This window comes from Elaeis guineensis, chromosome 2, assembly GCF_000442705.2.
Source record: "Elaeis guineensis isolate ETL-2024a chromosome 2, EG11, whole genome shotgun sequence".
NCBI lineage: Eukaryota > Viridiplantae > Streptophyta > Magnoliopsida > Arecales > Arecaceae > Elaeis > Elaeis guineensis.
The window spans coordinates 11,355,146-11,374,725 of NC_025994.2; the positions used below are offsets into that span (position 1 = coordinate 11,355,146).

At 35.3% G+C, this 19,580-nt stretch overlaps 1 protein-coding gene across 1 annotated transcript; it reads right to left on the minus strand.

The window, feature by feature from the left end:
* Positions 1-5,876: 5,876 nt before the first annotated feature.
* On the minus strand, positions 5,877-6,368 carry LOC105031941 (pathogenesis-related protein PRB1-3-like). Its single transcript, XM_010906244.1, has one exon. It carries the CDS (start codon positions 6,366-6,368, stop codon positions 5,877-5,879), a length of 492 nt encoding a protein of 163 aa, XP_010904546.1.
* Positions 6,369-19,580: the final 13,212 nt, after the last annotated feature.

The following is a 19,580-nucleotide window of genomic DNA, read 5'->3' on the forward strand; positions in this document are numbered from 1 at the left end:
TTCCCGGGCTCATCTTGAGGTAGGAGTTGAACTAGCTATTGTCCAAAGGGGAGAGGGTGTGGTTTGAGAGATGGTCGGTAGAGGGTTCTCTATGATCTTTTGGTTGGCTTGACAATTGAAGCTAACATAGAGGATGTTGGGTTTTGGCCTTCTCTTACCATGTAAAAGAGAAGAAACAGTCCGCTTAAGAGACTATTCCTTGGACCCTACATTGAAAAGAGAGGTGATGCTGAAGATGTATTATCCACTTACTTATTTTAGCTAGCAAGAAAAGGGCAACAATATCCATCTATTTTAGCTAGCAAGAAAACGGCAACCAAGATTTGTTATCCAGTTGGTCTACTTACTCAAAAGGGCGTCAAAGATTTGTTATCCAGCTGATCTACTTACTTATTTTAGCTAGCAAGAAAAGGAAAAGATTTGTTATGAATCATTTCTTAATCTGTACAGCTTAGCTAGCATTCTAGATCATTCTTTGAATTCTAGATAGTCCTTTTCATTTGTATACAAAAAAAGGAACCTCCTTATTAGTTTTTCAATCAAGAAATATGAAGATAATTTTTTCTTCATTTTAGCTTTCTCTGTTTGCCTTGTTTGCATGGTATCAGAGCCACGATCATTGTGGCCTAGAATATTCTAAGTTTTGTGATGATTAAAACTCATGGAAGAGGAAGCTCAGTCCGGTGTTCAGATCGACAGAGTTCCTATCAGCGATCCTTACAACCTTCCGAATTCTGATCATTCGGGTATGCTCCTGGTAAGCGCTCCCTTAACTGGATTGAATTACTTGTCATGGAGTCGATCGATGAAGATCGCACTCAAGGCTAAGGATAAACTTGGCTTTCTAAATGAAAAATATGTTATGCTTGATGTTGAATCACTATTGTTTGAGAAATGGCAACGAGTCGATAGCATGGTGCTGTCATGGATTTTGAACTCTATCTCTAAAGATCTAGTAGAGGCATTTCTCTATATAACTACTGCATGTGAACTCTGGAATGAACTTGAACAAAAATTTGGTGAAAGCAATGGCCCGTTGCTTTACCAAATTAGACAAGAAATTAGCTCGTTCTCTCAAGGAAATATATCGGTGATGGTATATTTTACAAAGCTGAAAAAGCTTTGGGATGAGTTATCTTGCTTGAGGAATTTTTCGATCTGTACATGTGGGGCTGCAAAAATTGTTGCAAATATTGAGAATGAAGATAGGTTGATACAATTTCTTATGGGTTTGAATGATAGCTACGATCATGTCCGCAACCAGATCTTACTGCTCGATCCATTACTTGCTGTGAATAAAGCATATTCTATGGTGCTTCGTGTTGAAAAACAGCGTGAAGTTCTCTCTACTTCAGATTCGATGGATCACGCTGGGGCAATGATGGTTAAAGAATTGAAGGCTGAAGGTACAAAAGAAGCTAATATTCAAAAAAGTCAGAATTCTAGTGGCAACAAAAAGCGTGACTTTGCTAGAAAGGAGGATCGATTTTGTACCCATTGTAAGGTACAAGATCATATGCGTGACACATGTTTTAAACTACACGGCTACCCAGATTGGTACAAGGAGCTGAAGCAAAAACGTGCTAATCAACAGAATCAGGCATACACAGTCCGAGTTCATGAAACCCCTATGGATGATGATCCACTCAATCCTCTATCTCAGCCAAGTGATCAGAGCGCCAATCTATCCACCGTAATTTAGCAAGAAATAGCAAAGTATATGAAAGGGAAGGTGACCATGGAGCCAAACACTGCCAATTATTCAAACTTTGCATGTAATGAACCTCATTGGTGTCTTCTTAGCAAAGGTAATGAAAATATTAGTATCTAGATAGTTGATACAGGTGCAACCAGCCACATATGCTCAAATATACAAATATTTTCTCAACCACATAGACCACCTAACCCTTCACCCATATACTTACCCGATGGGACCAAACAGAATGTTACATGTATAGGCACTATTTCTTTACATCCAAAAATAACTCTCACAGATGTGTTGTATGTGCCCTTTTTCAAGTACAATCTTCTTTCAGTCAGTAAACTTCTACAATCTACTAATACTATGGTTTATTTTTTTCCTTCTCATTGTACTTTGCAGGACCATTGGACTAAGGAGATAATTGCTATTGGAAAAGAACATGCTGGTTTATACAAGCTTGATTCTTTATCATTCACACATACTCCTTCACAGTTTGTTTTTCATAAAAGTTGCAATAATGTTCAGTCTGTCACAAACTCTTGTGCTCTACGACATGAATGTTTAGGTCATGTATCCAAGTCTACATTGTTCAAAATTCCAAATATCAATATTTCTATTAAAGATTCTCTACCTTGTGAAGTTTGTCCTTTGTCAAAACAGCAGCGATTATCTTTTTCAATCAGTACAATTTCTAGTAAAACTGTGTTTGAATTGATACATGTAGACTTATGGGGACCATATCATATTCATACAATCACTGGAGCAAGATTTATTCTAACCATTGTAGATGACTTTAGTAGAACAACTTGGGCTTACCTAGGAGAGATAAAACCCAAACCCTATCTCATCTCACTATGTTTTTGAATTTAACAGAAACACAATTCTAGAAACAAGTGCAATTCATTCACACGAATAATGGCTCAGAATTCATCAATGCCTCTTGCCAATCTATGTTCCAAGATTGAGGGATCCTTCACTAAAAATCTTGTCCTCACACACCTCAACAAAATGGAGTAGTTAAGAGAAAGCACAAGCATATGTTACAGGTAGCTCGAGCACTCTTATTTCATTCCCATCTACCTAAACAATTTTGGGGTGAAGCCATACTTACAGCTGTCTACTTAATAAATAGATTACCTTCCTCGGTTTTAAATTGGAAAACACCCTTCGAAGTTTTGTATCACAAATTACCAGATTATAAACACCTTAGAGTCTTTGGTTGTTTATGTTTTGCCACCAACACCAAGCCACATAAAACAAAATTTGAACCATGAGCTACAAAATGTCTGTTTCTTGGATATGCATCTGGGTACAAAGCATATAAGGTCTATGATATCAAATCACACACAGTATTTATGTCAAGAGATGTAGTCTTCCACGAGTCCATTTTTTCTTATAAACATGAGCCTTCCATTTCATCATCTAGTCAATATCCTTCATCCACAATTTCTGTACCCATTATACCTGTGACTACACAAAATGATTTTTTCACCCTATTTCCAATGTTCCAGTTGAGTGTCCACCACCATCACCTCATCAAGAGTCATGTCCTACACCACCTATTGTACCTCTTATTGCACCTTTTCGTAGAAGTACAAGGACGGTCTCAAAACCAGCTTGGCTACAAGATTTTGTAGCACAAATTACACATGACAATTCTTTACCAATAGTTTTACCTCCTAATCAAGATGGTTCTGCAGGTACATCTTTTCCCCATAACCATTTCATTTCTGCTCCTACCTTTAATCATGATTATCTTACTTTTATTGCTAATGTATCAAGTGTCAAGGAACCATCTTCTTATCATCAAGCTAAGAATGATGTCCAGTGGGTTCAAGCCATGAATCAAGAATTGGATGCCTTCGAGCGCAATAATACATGACAGTTGATTGAACTTCCAGCAGAAAAAAGATCCATAGCTTCGAAATGGGTATATCATATAAAGAACAAGCCGGACAGCACAGTAGATAGATTCAAGGCCCGGCTGGTAGCTAAGGGCTATAACCAGATTGAAGGAATTGATTATATAGACAGTTTTTCGCCGGTTGCTAAAATAGTTACGGTGCGTATTTTTATTGCCATTGCTTCAGCCAAACAATGGCCTATTCATCAAATTGATATCAACAATGCATACCTTTATGGTTTCATTGATGAAGATCTTTATATGATACCGCCGGAGGGTTATACAAAGGCATGCAATGGCCAGGTGTGTAAGCTTATTAAATCCCTTTATGGGTTGAAATAGGCGGAACGTCAATGGAATAAATAGTTTACAAGCAAACTCAAGGAGTTCGATTTTACTCAGTCATCTTCTGATCATTATCTATTTATCTCTGGAGATGATTTTCAAGCTCTTCTTGTTTATGTTGACGATGTCCTTATCACCGGTACAAATGAGCATTCCATTTTCTCCACTAAGAAGTTTCTTGATGCTGAATTCACCATTAAAGACATGGGATATGTTAAATACTTCCTAGGTATTGAACTTGCTCGATCATCAGAAGGTTTGTTTATCAGCCAACGCAAGTATATACTTGACATGCTATAAGACGTTGGGCTTTCTAATGCTAAACATGCCCCTTTTTCCATGGCACAAGCTCTTCGTTTATCACCAAATATGGGAGATTTAATGCCAGACCCAGAAAAGTACCAAAAAGTTGTTGAAAAATTATTATACTTAAGTCTGACTAGACCAGACATTACGTACTCTGTTCAACAACTCAGTCAATTCCTTCAATCACCAAAGATTCCTCACTGGCAAGCTATTGTATAAGTTCTCAAATACTTACGAGGATGTCCTTCCAAGGGAGTATTTTTTTCAGCAGCATCATCCTTCAAGCTTCAAGCTTATTGCGATGCTGACTGGGCAGCATGTCCAACAAGCCGCAGAACAATCATGAAATTTTGTATCTTTTTGGGCTCTGCTCTTATCTCATGAAAATCAAAGAAACAAATGACTGTGAGTTGTTCTTCAGCTGAGGCCGAATACAGAAGCATGGCCAGCACAGCTTGTGAGCTCAAGTGGATTTCATTTCTTCTTCAAGATTTTCAGATTTCCCTCTATACTCTCATTCTATTGCATTGCGACAATCAAGCTATCATTCACATCAGTAACAACCCAACGTTCCATGAACGTACAAAATATATCGATATAGATTGTCATGTTGTTCGGGATCATGTAAACAGCGGGTTTCTTCAAACTATTCGCACTCCATCTCGTCTTCACTTGGCAGATGTATTCACTAAATCTTTGTCTGCTGCTGCCTTTACATTTATATTGTCCAAGCTTGGTCTGGTTGATCTTCACCAGCCTCCAGCTTGAGAGGGGGATGAAGATGTGTTATCCACTTACTTATTTTAGCTAGCAAGAAAAGGACAACAATATCCATCTATTTTAGCTAGCAAGAAAAGGGCAACCAAGATTTGTTATCCAGTTGGTCTACTTACTCAAAAGGACGTCAAAGATTTGTTATCCAGCTGATCTACTTACTTATTTTAGCTAGCAAGAAAAGGAAAAGATTTGCTATGAATCATTTCTTAATCTGTACAGCTTAGCTAGCATTTTAGATCATTCTTTAAATTCTAGATAGTCCTTTTCATTTGTATAAAAAAAAAATGGAACCTCCTTATTAGTTTTTCAATCAAGAAATATGAAGATAATTTTTTCTTCATTTTAGCTTTCTCTGTTTGCCTTGTTTGCATATGCTCTCTTAGTCATCTATTATGAATAGGAGAATTCTCTTGTTATAAAAGTGAGGCTAGGCGTGTAGTAAAAGCTAGGTGAAGAAAGTGTTCCATGACTCAACTGTAAGCAATGATGGATATAAAAGAGAAAAGAAAGAGAAGACCAGAGTAAGAAACAGAAGAAGAAAAAGAAGGACAAGAAAGAGAGAGGAGTTAGAGCAGGAAAAAAATGGACGAAAGCGTAATCTAATAAAGTCACCAACTGAATAGATTACATGAGATGGAAAGAAGAAGACGAAGAAAAAGATCATAATTTCCACAAACATATTTTCAACCATTCGAAAAGAACGAATACAACAAAAGGAAAAGTGTAATGAAACATAGGCCTCATTTTATTGTCTAAATGTCAAATTTCATGGCAGACTTCAGAACTTAGAAACCACAAGCTAACCTTACTTCATCTTATTAATTACAATTCATCTCAAGTTTACTAAGGATAGGGGCGCTCCCCAACGTAGTTGCCCGGGGGATCGTAGTTGCATGTAATGAAGGTATCGCCGTTATCGCATGCCACGCGAGCGCAACCGATGTGCACCGATTTGGCCCATACCACCTGAGTGTAGTGCCCACAAACCTGCCCTACGGCGCAACTGTTGCTAGCGTAGTCATAGTACTGCCTCTCCGAGACCCAGTCGTTCACGGCAACGGTCGCCGTCCATCCTGGGCCACCACCCCAGAAGATGTTCTCGCCATAGGGGCCATTGGAATGGACGAGCTGGCAGTCGGCTTTTCTCTTGTTGGCGTAGTCCTGCGCGTAGGCCGCCACCGCATCATTCCAAGACACTGGCCCAACGCCAACCGCAGCACGGGCAGCGTTGTGGGGATTGATGAAGTCTTGTGGGGAGTTTTGGGCTTGGCTGATAGAGACCAGGGCAAGAGCCATGGCGCAGATCGTAGATAAGACTAAGCTTGATATTCCCATTGCCCCCGCCTCTCTCTCTCTCTCAGTCTAAATTCTCTTGAAATTGGCTTGAGTAGTCTTTGGTGGAAAAGAGCCATGGGAATTGGGCATTTATAGGAACAAGTGTTGCATTGTACTAGCCTAAAATGGGCAGTAACAAAACTGGTTTTCGCTAATTGAGTTATCTCTTCCCACAATTTTCCTTCTTTTATGGGAGATGGTTAAGGAGGAAGTAAATCATTTCCCCCATTTTATTGAATTAGAGAAAGAATATACAGTAAAAGTGAAAAGAATTTAAAGGAGGAAAAGATAAGGATGCCTCAAGATATATTCAAGGCCATTTAAGTAGGGGTAATCATGCATGAAAAAATAAATTCCTAGTTAGATTATCATGTTTTCTATGAGAAGTAAATGAGAGAAATGGTAATGAAATAAATGATGGATCCCATATCTATTTTCCAGATGGAGTAACTAATTTTGAAAATTAATTCTTATAACTGCTTTATGAGAGGTTTTAGGTATACATTATTTTCATTTCTACTTATAGATGGTCCCTCAATCAGCAAAGACAACAAAATATACAGTTGTTTCATGTAAAACCACGGAGGTAACTTATATGGCATTAAAACAATAGACTGTCACTAAAACCATCACTTGCTAATCCAAATATAACATTTCAAGGTTCTATGAAGAAGGAAGGATGCAAGTGATCAAATATTTTTCAAGCTGAAGAGTCTACAAGATGTCTCAGCCTCCCATTATTTGATCTGCTTTCTTTATGCCATGTCACTAATGATGAAACTGTCTTTAATGATATAAATAGTCTATGAAGTGTTGATTTTAAGGAAAAGTGGTATAGAATATTTATAGAAATTAATTTTGGTCTCACATGATGTTGTTCCATCATCATCTAAAGGCTTCTTAGATGCTTTGCACGTAGAAGCCCCATACATGGCACATTTTTGAATTTTTTCCAGTAAAACATGTAATCATTGGTCCATACATGAACTTTATTGTAACCAATCCAAGGTCCCCAATTATGATTTTTTGCTTCATAATAGGTACGTGACAATGGCTCACTATCTGGAAATGCTTTTCTCAGCAACTAGGGTTATATGGTGAATAGTTTGTTAATCCAACAATTCTTATACTATGAAATAATTGGACTATAAAAACCAACTTGCTAAATTCCTTGCATCTTGGGTACAATTCTTGATGGACCTTGTTAACCAATTTATAAAATTTCTTGGCTTCAATATTAGACTCCTCTATATGCTCATTAGCTAGATTTTCTGTCACACTATCTTGATGTACCATTGAAAATACATCTTGCAATATCCCATGCATGTCATCAAATTGATCTAATTCATCCTGAGTATGAGAGACATGAGCAAAACATAAAAGCTACCCTATGGAAAATCTAATTAGTATTTTTCTTAAGAAATCCATCACATTTACTATATGGTCATATACATCTTCTCGCATCTTCCATAAGTTGTTGCTACAATTCTTGGATGGACGCAATATCTTTTTCTTATGCGATTTCTCAAGATATGCATTAGCAAAATGCAAAATCTAGAAATCAGTTAAATTCCTCTATGTATGCATTTGCTTGCTTTAAGTTTTGAAATGATAGTAGAAGAATGAATTAAAATAAGGCATTGCAATAAAAAGAAATGCTATTTAATGTTATAATATATATCTTCTTACTTAGGTTGATGGATCCGCTGTTTGTCCATAAAGCTTTATACTTACTATAGAAAGTCAGCCTAAAAATGAGCTAACCTGACTATAAGAACCGCTGGAAAGAAGCATGCAGAATTGAAACTAGGAGTTTCGTAGAAAAATTATGGTTTTAAAATTGCAAAATTGTATCATGAAAACATGCTCTTTAAAAGTCCATGTAATTGAAATTATAATAGTTGAGTTTATCGAGCTGATATGCATGATTCTTGTTGTCATAATTACATTTTGTAATATTTTCTGGTTGATTTATTACTACTTCTTAATACAACTTGATGCGGGTTATATTTCAGTGTAGAAAATTTATAATCCATAAAAAAAGTGAGAAAAGGCAGTTGAATATCAAAAATTAGGCAATAACCAGCATTTTTGTCAATCAAACGATGTTAACATTGAACTAAAGTCATGCTAATTATTCTCTCAAAATTTTTTGTTGGTTTCTTGTCTGTAAGTTAGTGGCTGCTTATATCATTATTAGGTTCATATCCTTTCTCAAAAAAGCATCATACTAAATGTCAGAGCATAATTTTAGCCTGATACTCTATCTACAACATTAACACTTCGATATGCACAATCTTCTATTGCTATTTATTTATTATGTTATACACATGCTTTCTTAAACTACATCAATTTGAGCATGAGGAAAAGCTTTGTTATATAATGATTGTAAAGGAATATATTGCCCTTCTAATAGGATAATTATTTTAATTTCTATTCATAAGAAATTTTTAGTTTATAATTACAAGCTAGGCTGCTAAGAGCCAAATTTTTTATTCACCCTCAACGCATTTACAAAATTAAGGAGTTCTGGGATGATGAAATTTAAGCATGCATTGCCTTTCTTACTAGATTAGCACCAACTTTGGCATCTTTCTAGATTTGATGCATTCTTAAGGATGATTGGAAGTCTATTTTTGAGATATCTTATGTATTATCTTCCTATGTACGTGCATACATAGTCCCCCTGCTCTACCAATAAAAAATGTGTAACGGTATCTACTTTTTTCCTAAACTTTTATACATATTCATGTATAATTTTCTCTTATGTAAATGCCCTATAAGTGTGCATATGCTTCTCGTGTCAGAAAAAGGGAAACCTAGAGTTGTTTAAGAGTAATGGCTTCAAACAAGGTACCATCTTGCACTATAAGAAAACAGCTTTTTTATGACGGAATTATTTATGATGAAAATATTTTCATCATAAATAATTTAATATTTATGATAAAAATATTTTATCATTGCAAATAGTCATGTATCAGTGACGAAAATTTTTTTTATCGTAAATACCTATTATTTGAGATGAATATTTTCATCATAAATAATTTATCATTTATTTTAATTTTAAATTTTTAAATATTAGAGATGAAAATATTTTCATCATAAATAATTTATGTATTTCTGAAAGAAAACCTATTTTTATCGTCAATAATCTTATTTATGATGCAAATGTTATTGTTGTCAATATTTAAAAAAAAATAAAAAATTTAAAAAATTCAAAAATTATTGATTATTTATGATGAAAATTTTTTATCATAAATAATCGAATATTTATGATGAAAAAAAATTATAGTAAATACTTAATTATTTATGATGAAAATATTTTCATCGTCAAGATTTTAAAAAAATCAAAAATTTAAAAAAAATTAAAAATTACTTATTATTTATGATGAAAATTATTCATTGTAAATAATCAAGTATTTCGATTAAAAAAATTCATCATCAATACCTAATTATTTATGATAAAAATATTTTTGACGTCAATATGTAAAAAATAAAAAATTTAAAAAAATCAAAAGTGGCTAATTATTTACGATGAAAATTTTTTATCATAAATAATTTAGTGTTTACGATGAAAAAAATTTACGTCATAAATATTTAATTATTTATGACTAAAATATTTTCATCGTTAATATTTAAAAAATCATAAAATTTAAAATTTTGATTTTGTATAAGGCAACTGTATCTAATTTTTGTAGCAGCTATATATATCTTTTGTCCTTTCATATGGTAAAGAAGTAAATATGAGTTATGATCTAGATCGAATTTTTTGTATGAAAAAATCATATGAAAGTGGGTAATATTCGCGGAGTAGAATGAATAGATCTTTTTGAATAAAATAAGCTATATATTTATTTGTGACGTAAAATTCATCTGTTCATCGCTGTCACTATTACTAGTGATATCAATGAATCTTTCTGATGGAGTATCTGCCTTGAGCTACATAAATGGAGCCTCCCTTCATGCAGAAACCATATAGTTAACCAGCGTATTCTAGCATGACTTTCACAATCTCGAAAGTACCATACTTTCTGCATCGATCGATGCTCAAATAAATCTCTGTATGAGTTTCAATCATGAGAAGACAAATAATACGAGCACTCATCTTTCTAGTAATGCAAAACATAAATGTGAGCTTGTGCTTTATAATATAACTTGCACTACCCATAGGTCTGTTTTGATTCTGGTTAATTACTCTTTGATGCTCACACAATTCCTCTTAAATTTCTCAAACTCGATCCTCACATATAATATACGAGCTTCTGGACCTCTAACTTTCTGTCTCTACCTTATCCTTCAAATCTCAATCTTGATAGATTTCTCTCACGATTTTAAAATCATCATGATATTCTCATACTCTAACTTTCGAAATGAGGATTCCAAGAAGAAGACGAGCTCCTTAAAAATCAAAGACCTCAAAACTATCGATCTCCCATAGTGCCCATTCCATTATAGAACCTAAAGAGTCGTTCTTATAATAATTATTAGCGACGTAAATTAAACTTTTCATCGTAATTATATTTTTTATATATTTTTTTTGAAAAAAAAATTTGAAAAAAAAATGTAAATTAACCATTTAAATAAATTTTTTTGATTAATAGAAAATTAATTTTTTCAATGAAGTTATTTTGAAAAAATTTTTTAGACCAAAAATTTTTTAGATTAAAAAAAATTAATTTTATTTTTCATCACCAATAATTTTTTAATGTTATTTTTTTGTTAAATTTTTTTGGATGGAAAATTTTCATGATGAACAAATTCAAAATTATTTTTTTATGAAATTACTATTGAGAAGATTTTTTTAGACTGAAAAAATTTGGAAGAATTTTTTTTTAATTATTAACGATGAAAACTGAATTTTCATCATAAATAATCTTTAAATTTTTTAATTTTTTTTTAAAAAAAATTATTTATGATGTAAATTGATTTTTCATCAGCAATCAAATTTTAAAAATATTATTTTAATCAATTTTTGTGAAGAGAAAATTTGTTAATGGAAAAAAAAATTTATTAGAGATGAAAAAAAATTTTGTTAGAAAAATTATTTTAAAAATATTTTTTTTTTAATTTTTTGATAGAAAAATTGTTAGAGAAAAAAAAAATTTTTGGTTGGTACTTATTAGCGATGAAAATTGTATTTTCATCTCTAATACCGTTATTAACGACACATATTTTTATTTCCATCGCCAATAAGTTATTTCATGAATTTTTTGGATGAAATTTTTTTAGAAAAAAATTTTTTTAGTGGAAAATTTTTGACGGGCCTTATTGGCGACGAAAATTGCTTTCCGTTACTAATATGCGTATTAGCGATGAAAATTTTTATCACTAATAATTTTTCATTTATTAAACATCAACTCGACGTCTCTTCATGCGAAACCCTTTACCTCCCCCCTCTCTCTCCCCTCTCTGAGCTCTCCCCCCTCCCTCTCCCCTCTACGAGCTCTTCCCCCTCCTTTCCGAGCTCTCCCCCCCTCTCCCTCTCCCTCTCCCCCTGCAAAACTCTCTCCCTCTCCGAGCTCTCCCCCCCTCTCTTCCCACCGGCGATCATGTCTCCACCACCGCCACCGTCGTTGCCATCCACCGCCATTGCCGTGGGCTTCTCCGCCACCACCATTGCTGTCCGCCGGAGGTAAAGGTTCTTCCCACCCTTTTTTCTTTTTTTTTGGTTGATCGAGCCATCGGCGGTGGAGGCGCTTGCAGGGGTGGGGGTGGGCTGCCGGGGGCGACACGAGGGCCAGAGGGTCGGGGGGCGGAGGGGGTTGCAAGGGTGGGGTTGGGTGGCCGGGAGCGACACGGGGGCGAGGGGGTCGGGGGGCGAAGGGGGTTGCAAGGGTGGGGTTGGGCGGCCGACGGCGACACGGTGGCTGGTATGGGGTCGGGGGACGAAGGGGGTTGTAGGGGTGGGGGTGGGCGGCCTGGGGCGACACGGGGGCCGAAAGGTCGGAGGGCGGAGGGGGTGGCACGACGGGTGGAGGGAGTTGCAGGGGGCTGGGAGGCCAAAGAGTGGTGGGGGTTTTGTGGGGTGGGGGTGGACGATCAGGGGCAACACGGGGGCCGGAGGGTCGGCCAAGGTGGGGAGGGAGGAAAGAAAGGGAGAAATGAGGAGGAAAAAAAATAAAAATAATAATAAAATAATCATGATCCGAATTGGATCGAGGTCGGGATCCAGATCGAGATTCCAATCTGGATTGAGATCCAGATCGGGATCTGATCACGATCCGAGTTGGGATCCGGATAGCAGGGGGTTGGAGAGGGCGGCAACGTCGTGGGGGGTGGGTCATGGGGGGTGGTTGATGGCGGCGGCACCGCATGAGCAAGGGTCTTGGGGGTTGAGTCCGGACGGCACTAGGTGGGTGACGACGGCGGCACCATAGGAGCAGGGGTCGCGGGGTCCGAGTCTGGGTCACGGGGTGTGGGTGACAGCACCGACACTACGGTAGCGGGGGCCGAGTGCGGGCGACAGGGGGTGGGTGACGGCGACGATGCCATGGGGGTCGGTCAGGCCACGAGGGGTGGGTCAGGCCACGAGTGGATAATGTTTAGAAAAAAAATAATTTTTAAGAAAAAAATATTTAGGATAAAATATATTTAGAAAAAAAATAATTGTTAGGAAAAAATGTTTAGAAAAAAAAATTAAGAAAAAAATATTTTTAGGTAAAATAATATTTTAAAAAAATAAAAAATTATTATTATATATATAAAAGTTAAAATATGGATTGGGTTGAGGTCGGGGTCGGGGGAGAGGGGGGTTAATCGATCCAAACCCAATCGGGTTGGTTCTGGGTCGGGCGAGCCCAGCTCAATGGCCAAATGGACCCTATTTTTTTGGCTAGAGCCTGGCCTGAATGGTTTGGGGGCGAGTCTGAAGCCCGGCCCGATGGGCCTCCTCACGGTCCGACCCACTTCCAGCCCTATCTGCGGAGCTGCTTCCATGGGACTGCCTCCATTGTGATTTGAAGGAGGACCTACACATCGAGAAAGATATGAATATTGATGAGTAGATCTATATTCTTTGTTGAATCTTCTTTTGTAATAATGGTATGCGATATAATTCTATTCATTAAAATGAAATTTATTTTTTACTACTATTGTTTCATATTATATTCATTTATATGTCAAGAATTGCAGGTATGGTACTAGGAGATAGATGACAATATTCGTGTTCACAGCCTACCTCTGAGACTGAGGCACTTTCATCCATTTTCACTATTGTACCCGCAGAATCGCCAGAGGGTCCTGCACTGGCAGGTCTCAGTAAGACAGGTCCGAGTGAGGAGGGTCTGAGTGAAGCGGGTTCAAGTGGTATTACTATACTTTTTATATAATAAAATTTAATTTTTTTATTTAGATAGCTATCATATTAATGATTTATTTATTATTGTTTCAGGCCGGTCTCCATCGGTGGTGAGGCGAGGGCGAGATCTATCGAAGAACCTCACTCTAGATCATTGGAGACGTGAGCACCTGGGACAGCATCTCCGTATTGAGATACCATGTCACGCCCCGAACCCAACACCCGGATCGGATACGTGATGGCCGCACACTCCTTAGAGCAAGCTCTAAAGAATATGCAAGGCCAAAATAAATCATTACAATCTTAACATTCATAACAATTAATTTCAATAATAATTCATAAAATTTACATAATTATAATTAACATTCCTTCAATCCTCTGATCAGGTATCAACGGTACCTATCTATACATCCGCTCACTCACAAATCCATACCATAGCCAACCATGGACATCTTATAACTCTGAGAAGAAAAAGAAAATGAAGGGGTGTGAGCTTTACAGCCCAGTAAGAATTCCCATATCACACCAATATAATAATATAATCTAAAAATAATGATAGGCAATAACACATAAAAAGTCGATATTCACTGTCCATAATACTGTAAACATTTATAGATTATCTGTTTTATCAAAAGAGATGCATCATCATATGTTAAATAAGTGAAATAATTTTATTCAACGATTGTTTCATGTCTTATCTTTCTATTTTCTTCTATTATCACATCATCTTTAATCCTTTCTTTTTCTCTTTAGCATTAGCTTTAGCTTTGGCTTTGGCTTTGGACTACCAGGATCATGCGACGATCTTTTATTCGGATCGATTTCTGTGATCTTCCTCGGATCGAAATATTAATGATCTTTCTCGGATCAAAGTGGCCATGATCTTTCTCGGATCAAGTCATTCATGATCTTTCTCGGATCAGATTCTTCATGATCTTTCTCGGATCATATTATTCTTCCACACATAAGCTTGTAGGGGCTGTCCCAGGCATAAGCTCCTGGCAAGCTATTCCACATAACAAGGCCAGTCCAAACCATATTTCTCTTTCTTTTTATTTTCATGAAATTATGATATTTAACTTCATTAATCAATTCATCTTTTGTAGTGTAATAAATATGTCATACACATAATCATGCCATCAATCGCTGATACATATGTATTGATATAGCATACTCATGCTCAAAATCACATAAATAAATAACAGTGTCTCAGATATAACAAATTCATCGATCTCAAATCCAACGTTGCAAAATCAAAGAGATAAAAGCAACGGTAAAATAACATATATAATGATGATCATATACAGAGATTCTTACCTTTACCAGTGACTGATCCAAGCATAGAAATCAATGTTCTACTTTGACTTATGAATTTCTTTAACAAAATATTCTACTCGATATCATATGCAGACAATCATCTCTTCATAATCCTGATCAAATATAAAAATCATATATAAAAAAATTACCGATAATCGATCCTAATAACACAGATCGAGGACCTCTCTTAGGATTAATCAAAATTAGGATTTACCTAAGTATCTAGATCCTTCACTGATCCATAAGACTTTTAGAGAGAGAAAATCCATGAAGAGAGAGAAAGTGGAGAGAGAAATCTTCGTATTCTTTCGATGAGGCAATTATGGTCAAGATCATCAGAGGTCCTATCAGGGTGACTTAACATAAATCAAGTGTTACAAATTTCAAATAGAATCGGACTGGGATCTGATCTACCGCATGAATTTCAGAGCAATCTCGGATCATCTTATTTTCATCTCAATTTTATCCTAGGGTCCGTGATGAAATCAAAAAGAGAGAAAGACACTAGAGAGATAAAATCCATAAAGAGAGAAAAAAAATTAGAGAGAGAAAATAGAGAGAGAATCTAGAGAGAAAATGTAGAGAGAAGGTAGAGAGAGGAGAGAAAAAAAATTTATTTCTCTCCTTCTTCTTTTTATTTTATTTTATTTTTATTTTTCTCTTTCTCTTTTTCCCTTTTTTTTTCTTTTCTTTTTCTTTTTCCTTTTTCTTTTCTTTTTCTTTTTCCTTTTTCTTTTCTTTTTCTTTTTTTTCTTTTTCTTTTCTTTTCTTTTCTTCTTCTTCCTTCTTCTTTTCTTTTCTTCCCGCGGCTTGTTTTTGACCGAAACAGGGGATCTTTGATCCCCTCATTGGTTGGCCGACCGACGGCGCAGCCGGCGCGGGGATGGTCGACGGCCAAAGGAGAGGTGATCCGGCGGCAAGAGGCGGCCAAACCGGTGGTCAGCGGTGACCACCGGCGATGGAAAATGGCAAAAAGAAGGATTTCTTTCGCAATAAAATCCGGCGACTCCGGTCGTCGGCGAGCGTGCACATCGGTATGGGAAGGGGAAGGAGAGAGGAAGGGGAGGAGGCTTACCTCCGTCGCTGGTGAAGCTTTTCCGGTGAGAAATTGGACGTCACAGTGATGGATCTCTGTGAGGAATTTTCGGCGATTGCCGCCGTTTTGCCCCGAGATTTTCGATGGAAAGGAGAGAGGAGGGATCTCCTCCTTAAATAGGGCCGGAGGGAGCTTGTCTCCGACTCCGATTGGGAGCCGGTGAACGGAGGAAGAAGACTCCCTTCGGGAGTCTTCTCCCCCTTTTTTTTTTTTTGTGGGCTATGGCTGATTCTGGGCTCAATTTGGGCCGGGGTGTTACATTCTCCCTCCCTTCAAATAATTTCATCCTCGAAATTAAGTTATGTTGTTGAGATATATTTCAAAGTATACATTCTTCATATCATTCTCAAGCTTACAATAATGTCTTATATATTATTTATTTCTCATGATCTTATTATAACAAAATTATTTGAAATTTCAAATTCATCTCCTCTTATTGATTTCTCAACTTTTTCGAAGAACCGTAATATTTTAGACTTGTATTAATATACCACCATTATTTGTCTAATACATTTCACTCGAAATTCATAATTATCTCAGACTATCCTTGATAGAAAATAAATAAAGGTCAAACATCGGGCACTCTTCACAATCATCGATTTCTTTCTTCACTTGATCTTCCAACAAATTTTATATATAGACTCTCATCTTAAGAAAAATCTCAATATTCTATATCAGTTTAAGTAACAATATTAATTTTTTTAAAAAATATGAGATGTATGTCAGGACATTCTAAGTTTGAACTAATATCAAAACTATCAAGCTGTTAATAAACTTGAGATATCTAAAATTTCTTGGCCTTATCTACAATGAAGCAACTTACTGACAAAAATTATCAGGCTATGATCAGATTAGATCAGAATTTATAGCATCCTTTCATTATCAATAAAATCCTTCCTTATTTGCAACTAATGTATTCCATCATAACTTTTGATTTAAAGGATTAATATTTCTAATCAATTCAGACCATCACGCTTTTGCTGCGCACTCTGATCTCAACTTACCAAATTATATAAGTCTATCAAAGATAAAATATCCTTATATGTTAGATCAATCCAGGATAGATCCAACCTTCAAATTTCATATAAGACTTAGGGCAAAATTTAAGTTTCTTTATCTTTACTACCTTTGGGTATAGCATATAAAAATTAAATCTTGATCCACTTTCTATGTTTGAAATCATTGCATAAGTTTCATCACTCTTCAAGAATCCGATATGTCTAGAATTAATTGGAGTTAATCTTAGATTTACCTTACAATCATTTAGATAATTTCTAAATCAATCTTCTTTTTTAAAAGAATTAATTCTAACTTGACAACTAAAAGAACTCAAGCCAATATCCTTAAGTAGAATCAACTTGATTATTTCTTATAGAGCTCTCTTCATCACAACCCTTAATATTAATCGATAAATCTATAGAAAATCTTGTCCCTTGTATAAGTCATTCAAAATTTAACACTAGCAAGATGTCTTAGTTCAATTTAAAAAAAATATCTAAACTTTGACTTGAATAATTAATACACTTCACCATCTTCAACAAAAAAATTAATCCACAGATAGTAATTCAAATTATTAAAGATTTCATCATAACCTGTATATCATACTCTGACAAAATAAATTTTTTTCTTTAATTTAACAACAATATCAAAATACTTTTGATCCACTTAGAAAAGTAAGCTTTTGACTTGAAATTTCATGCAACTTGAAAAATCAAAGAATCCTAGTCAGAATATGATATTTTGAGTAACCAAAGATTTCACCAAAATGTGTATCTCATATTCTCATAATAAAAATTTAAATATATTTTTTATTTAAAATTGAGTTTCTTATATGACCTCTTATGGGTTCAGTGTTCAAAAATATTTCTCTCTCATATGATGTAATTTCTTCTTAGACCATACCCTAATTAACTTTCTTTGATAAGTCCAAAATTCATAATGTTCAGACAATTATCATTAGAATTAAAAAAAATCATGATCTTCAATTATATAAGTTTTATATTCTAAAATCATCTAGTATACTCAACATAACTTATCAATACTTTCTACTTCATTCCAAGATCAACTCTTTTATACTTAGGTCAACCGTACTAATTGAAATCTAAGATATAACTCGTCAATTTTATTATAGATATCATATTCCACTTATACATAAATTTCATCTTAATATCTACTGATTCAAAATCTAAATATTGAATCTTCTCTTTTATATCTATCATGTTCCTCATGATCATAACCTAAGTTTAAATATCACTAAAGTCATAATTTCAAATAATTATAATCTTAAGCTTAAATACCACTTAAATCATATTCTCTAATGATCATAACCTAAATTGTAATATCATTCTATTACATCCTTAATGATTATAACCTCAGACTCTAATATTATCTATCATACTCTATTGATTATAATCTCAAAGTTTTGATATCATTTATATGACAATCCCTAGTGACCTTAGACTTGGGCCCTAGTACTATTCTATCATATCCTAATCACTTGTATCATTGTCTCCAAATGAACATAACCTAAGCTCTAAGCTCAGATATCACTCTATCACATCCTATTGATCTGACATAAAGTTTTAATATCTCTTCATAATCTCTGATGATCTTAAACCTAGACTCTGATACCATTCTGTCACGCCCCAAACCCAACACCCGGATCGGATACGTGATGGTCGCACACTCCTTAGAGCAAGCCCTAAAGAATATGCAAGGCCAAAATAAATCATTACAATCTTAACATCCATAACAATTAATTTCAATAATAATTCATAAAATTTGCATAATTACAATTAACATTCCTTCAATCCTCTGATCAGGTATCAACGGTACCTATCTATGCATCCGCTCACTCACAAATCCATACCATAGCCAACCATGGACATCTTGTAACTCTGAGAAGAAAAAGAAAATGAAGGGGGTGTGAGCTTTACAGCCCAGTAAGAATTTTCATATCACACCAATATAATAATATAATCTGAAAATAATGATAGACAATAACACATAAAAAGTCGATGTTCACTGTCCAGAATACTGCAAACATTTATAGATTATCTGTTTTATCAAAAGAGATGCATCATCATATGTTAAATAAGTGAAACAATTTTATTCAACGATTGTTTCATGTCTTATCTTTCTATTTTCTTCTATTATCACATCATCTTTAATCATTTCTTTTTCGCTTTAGCTTTAGCTTTAGCTTTGGCTTTGGCTTTGGACTACCAGGATCATGCGACGATCTTTTATTCGGATCAATTTCTGTGATCTTCCTCGGATCGAAATATTAATGATCTTTCTCGGATCAAAGTGGCCATGATCTTTCTCGGATCAAATCATTCATGATCTTTCTCGGATCAGATTCTTCATGATCTTTCTTGGATCATATTATTCTTCCACACATAAGCTTGTGGGGGCTGTCCCAGGCATAAGCTCCTGGCAAGCTATTCCACATGACAAGGCCAGTCCAAACCATATTTCTCTTTCTTTTTATTTTCATAAA

Coding starts and splice junctions, on each gene's coding strand:
- LOC105031941 (XM_010906244.1), bottom strand. CDS start 6,368: ATGGGAATATCAAGCTTAGTCTTATCTACGATCTGCGCCATGGCTCTT.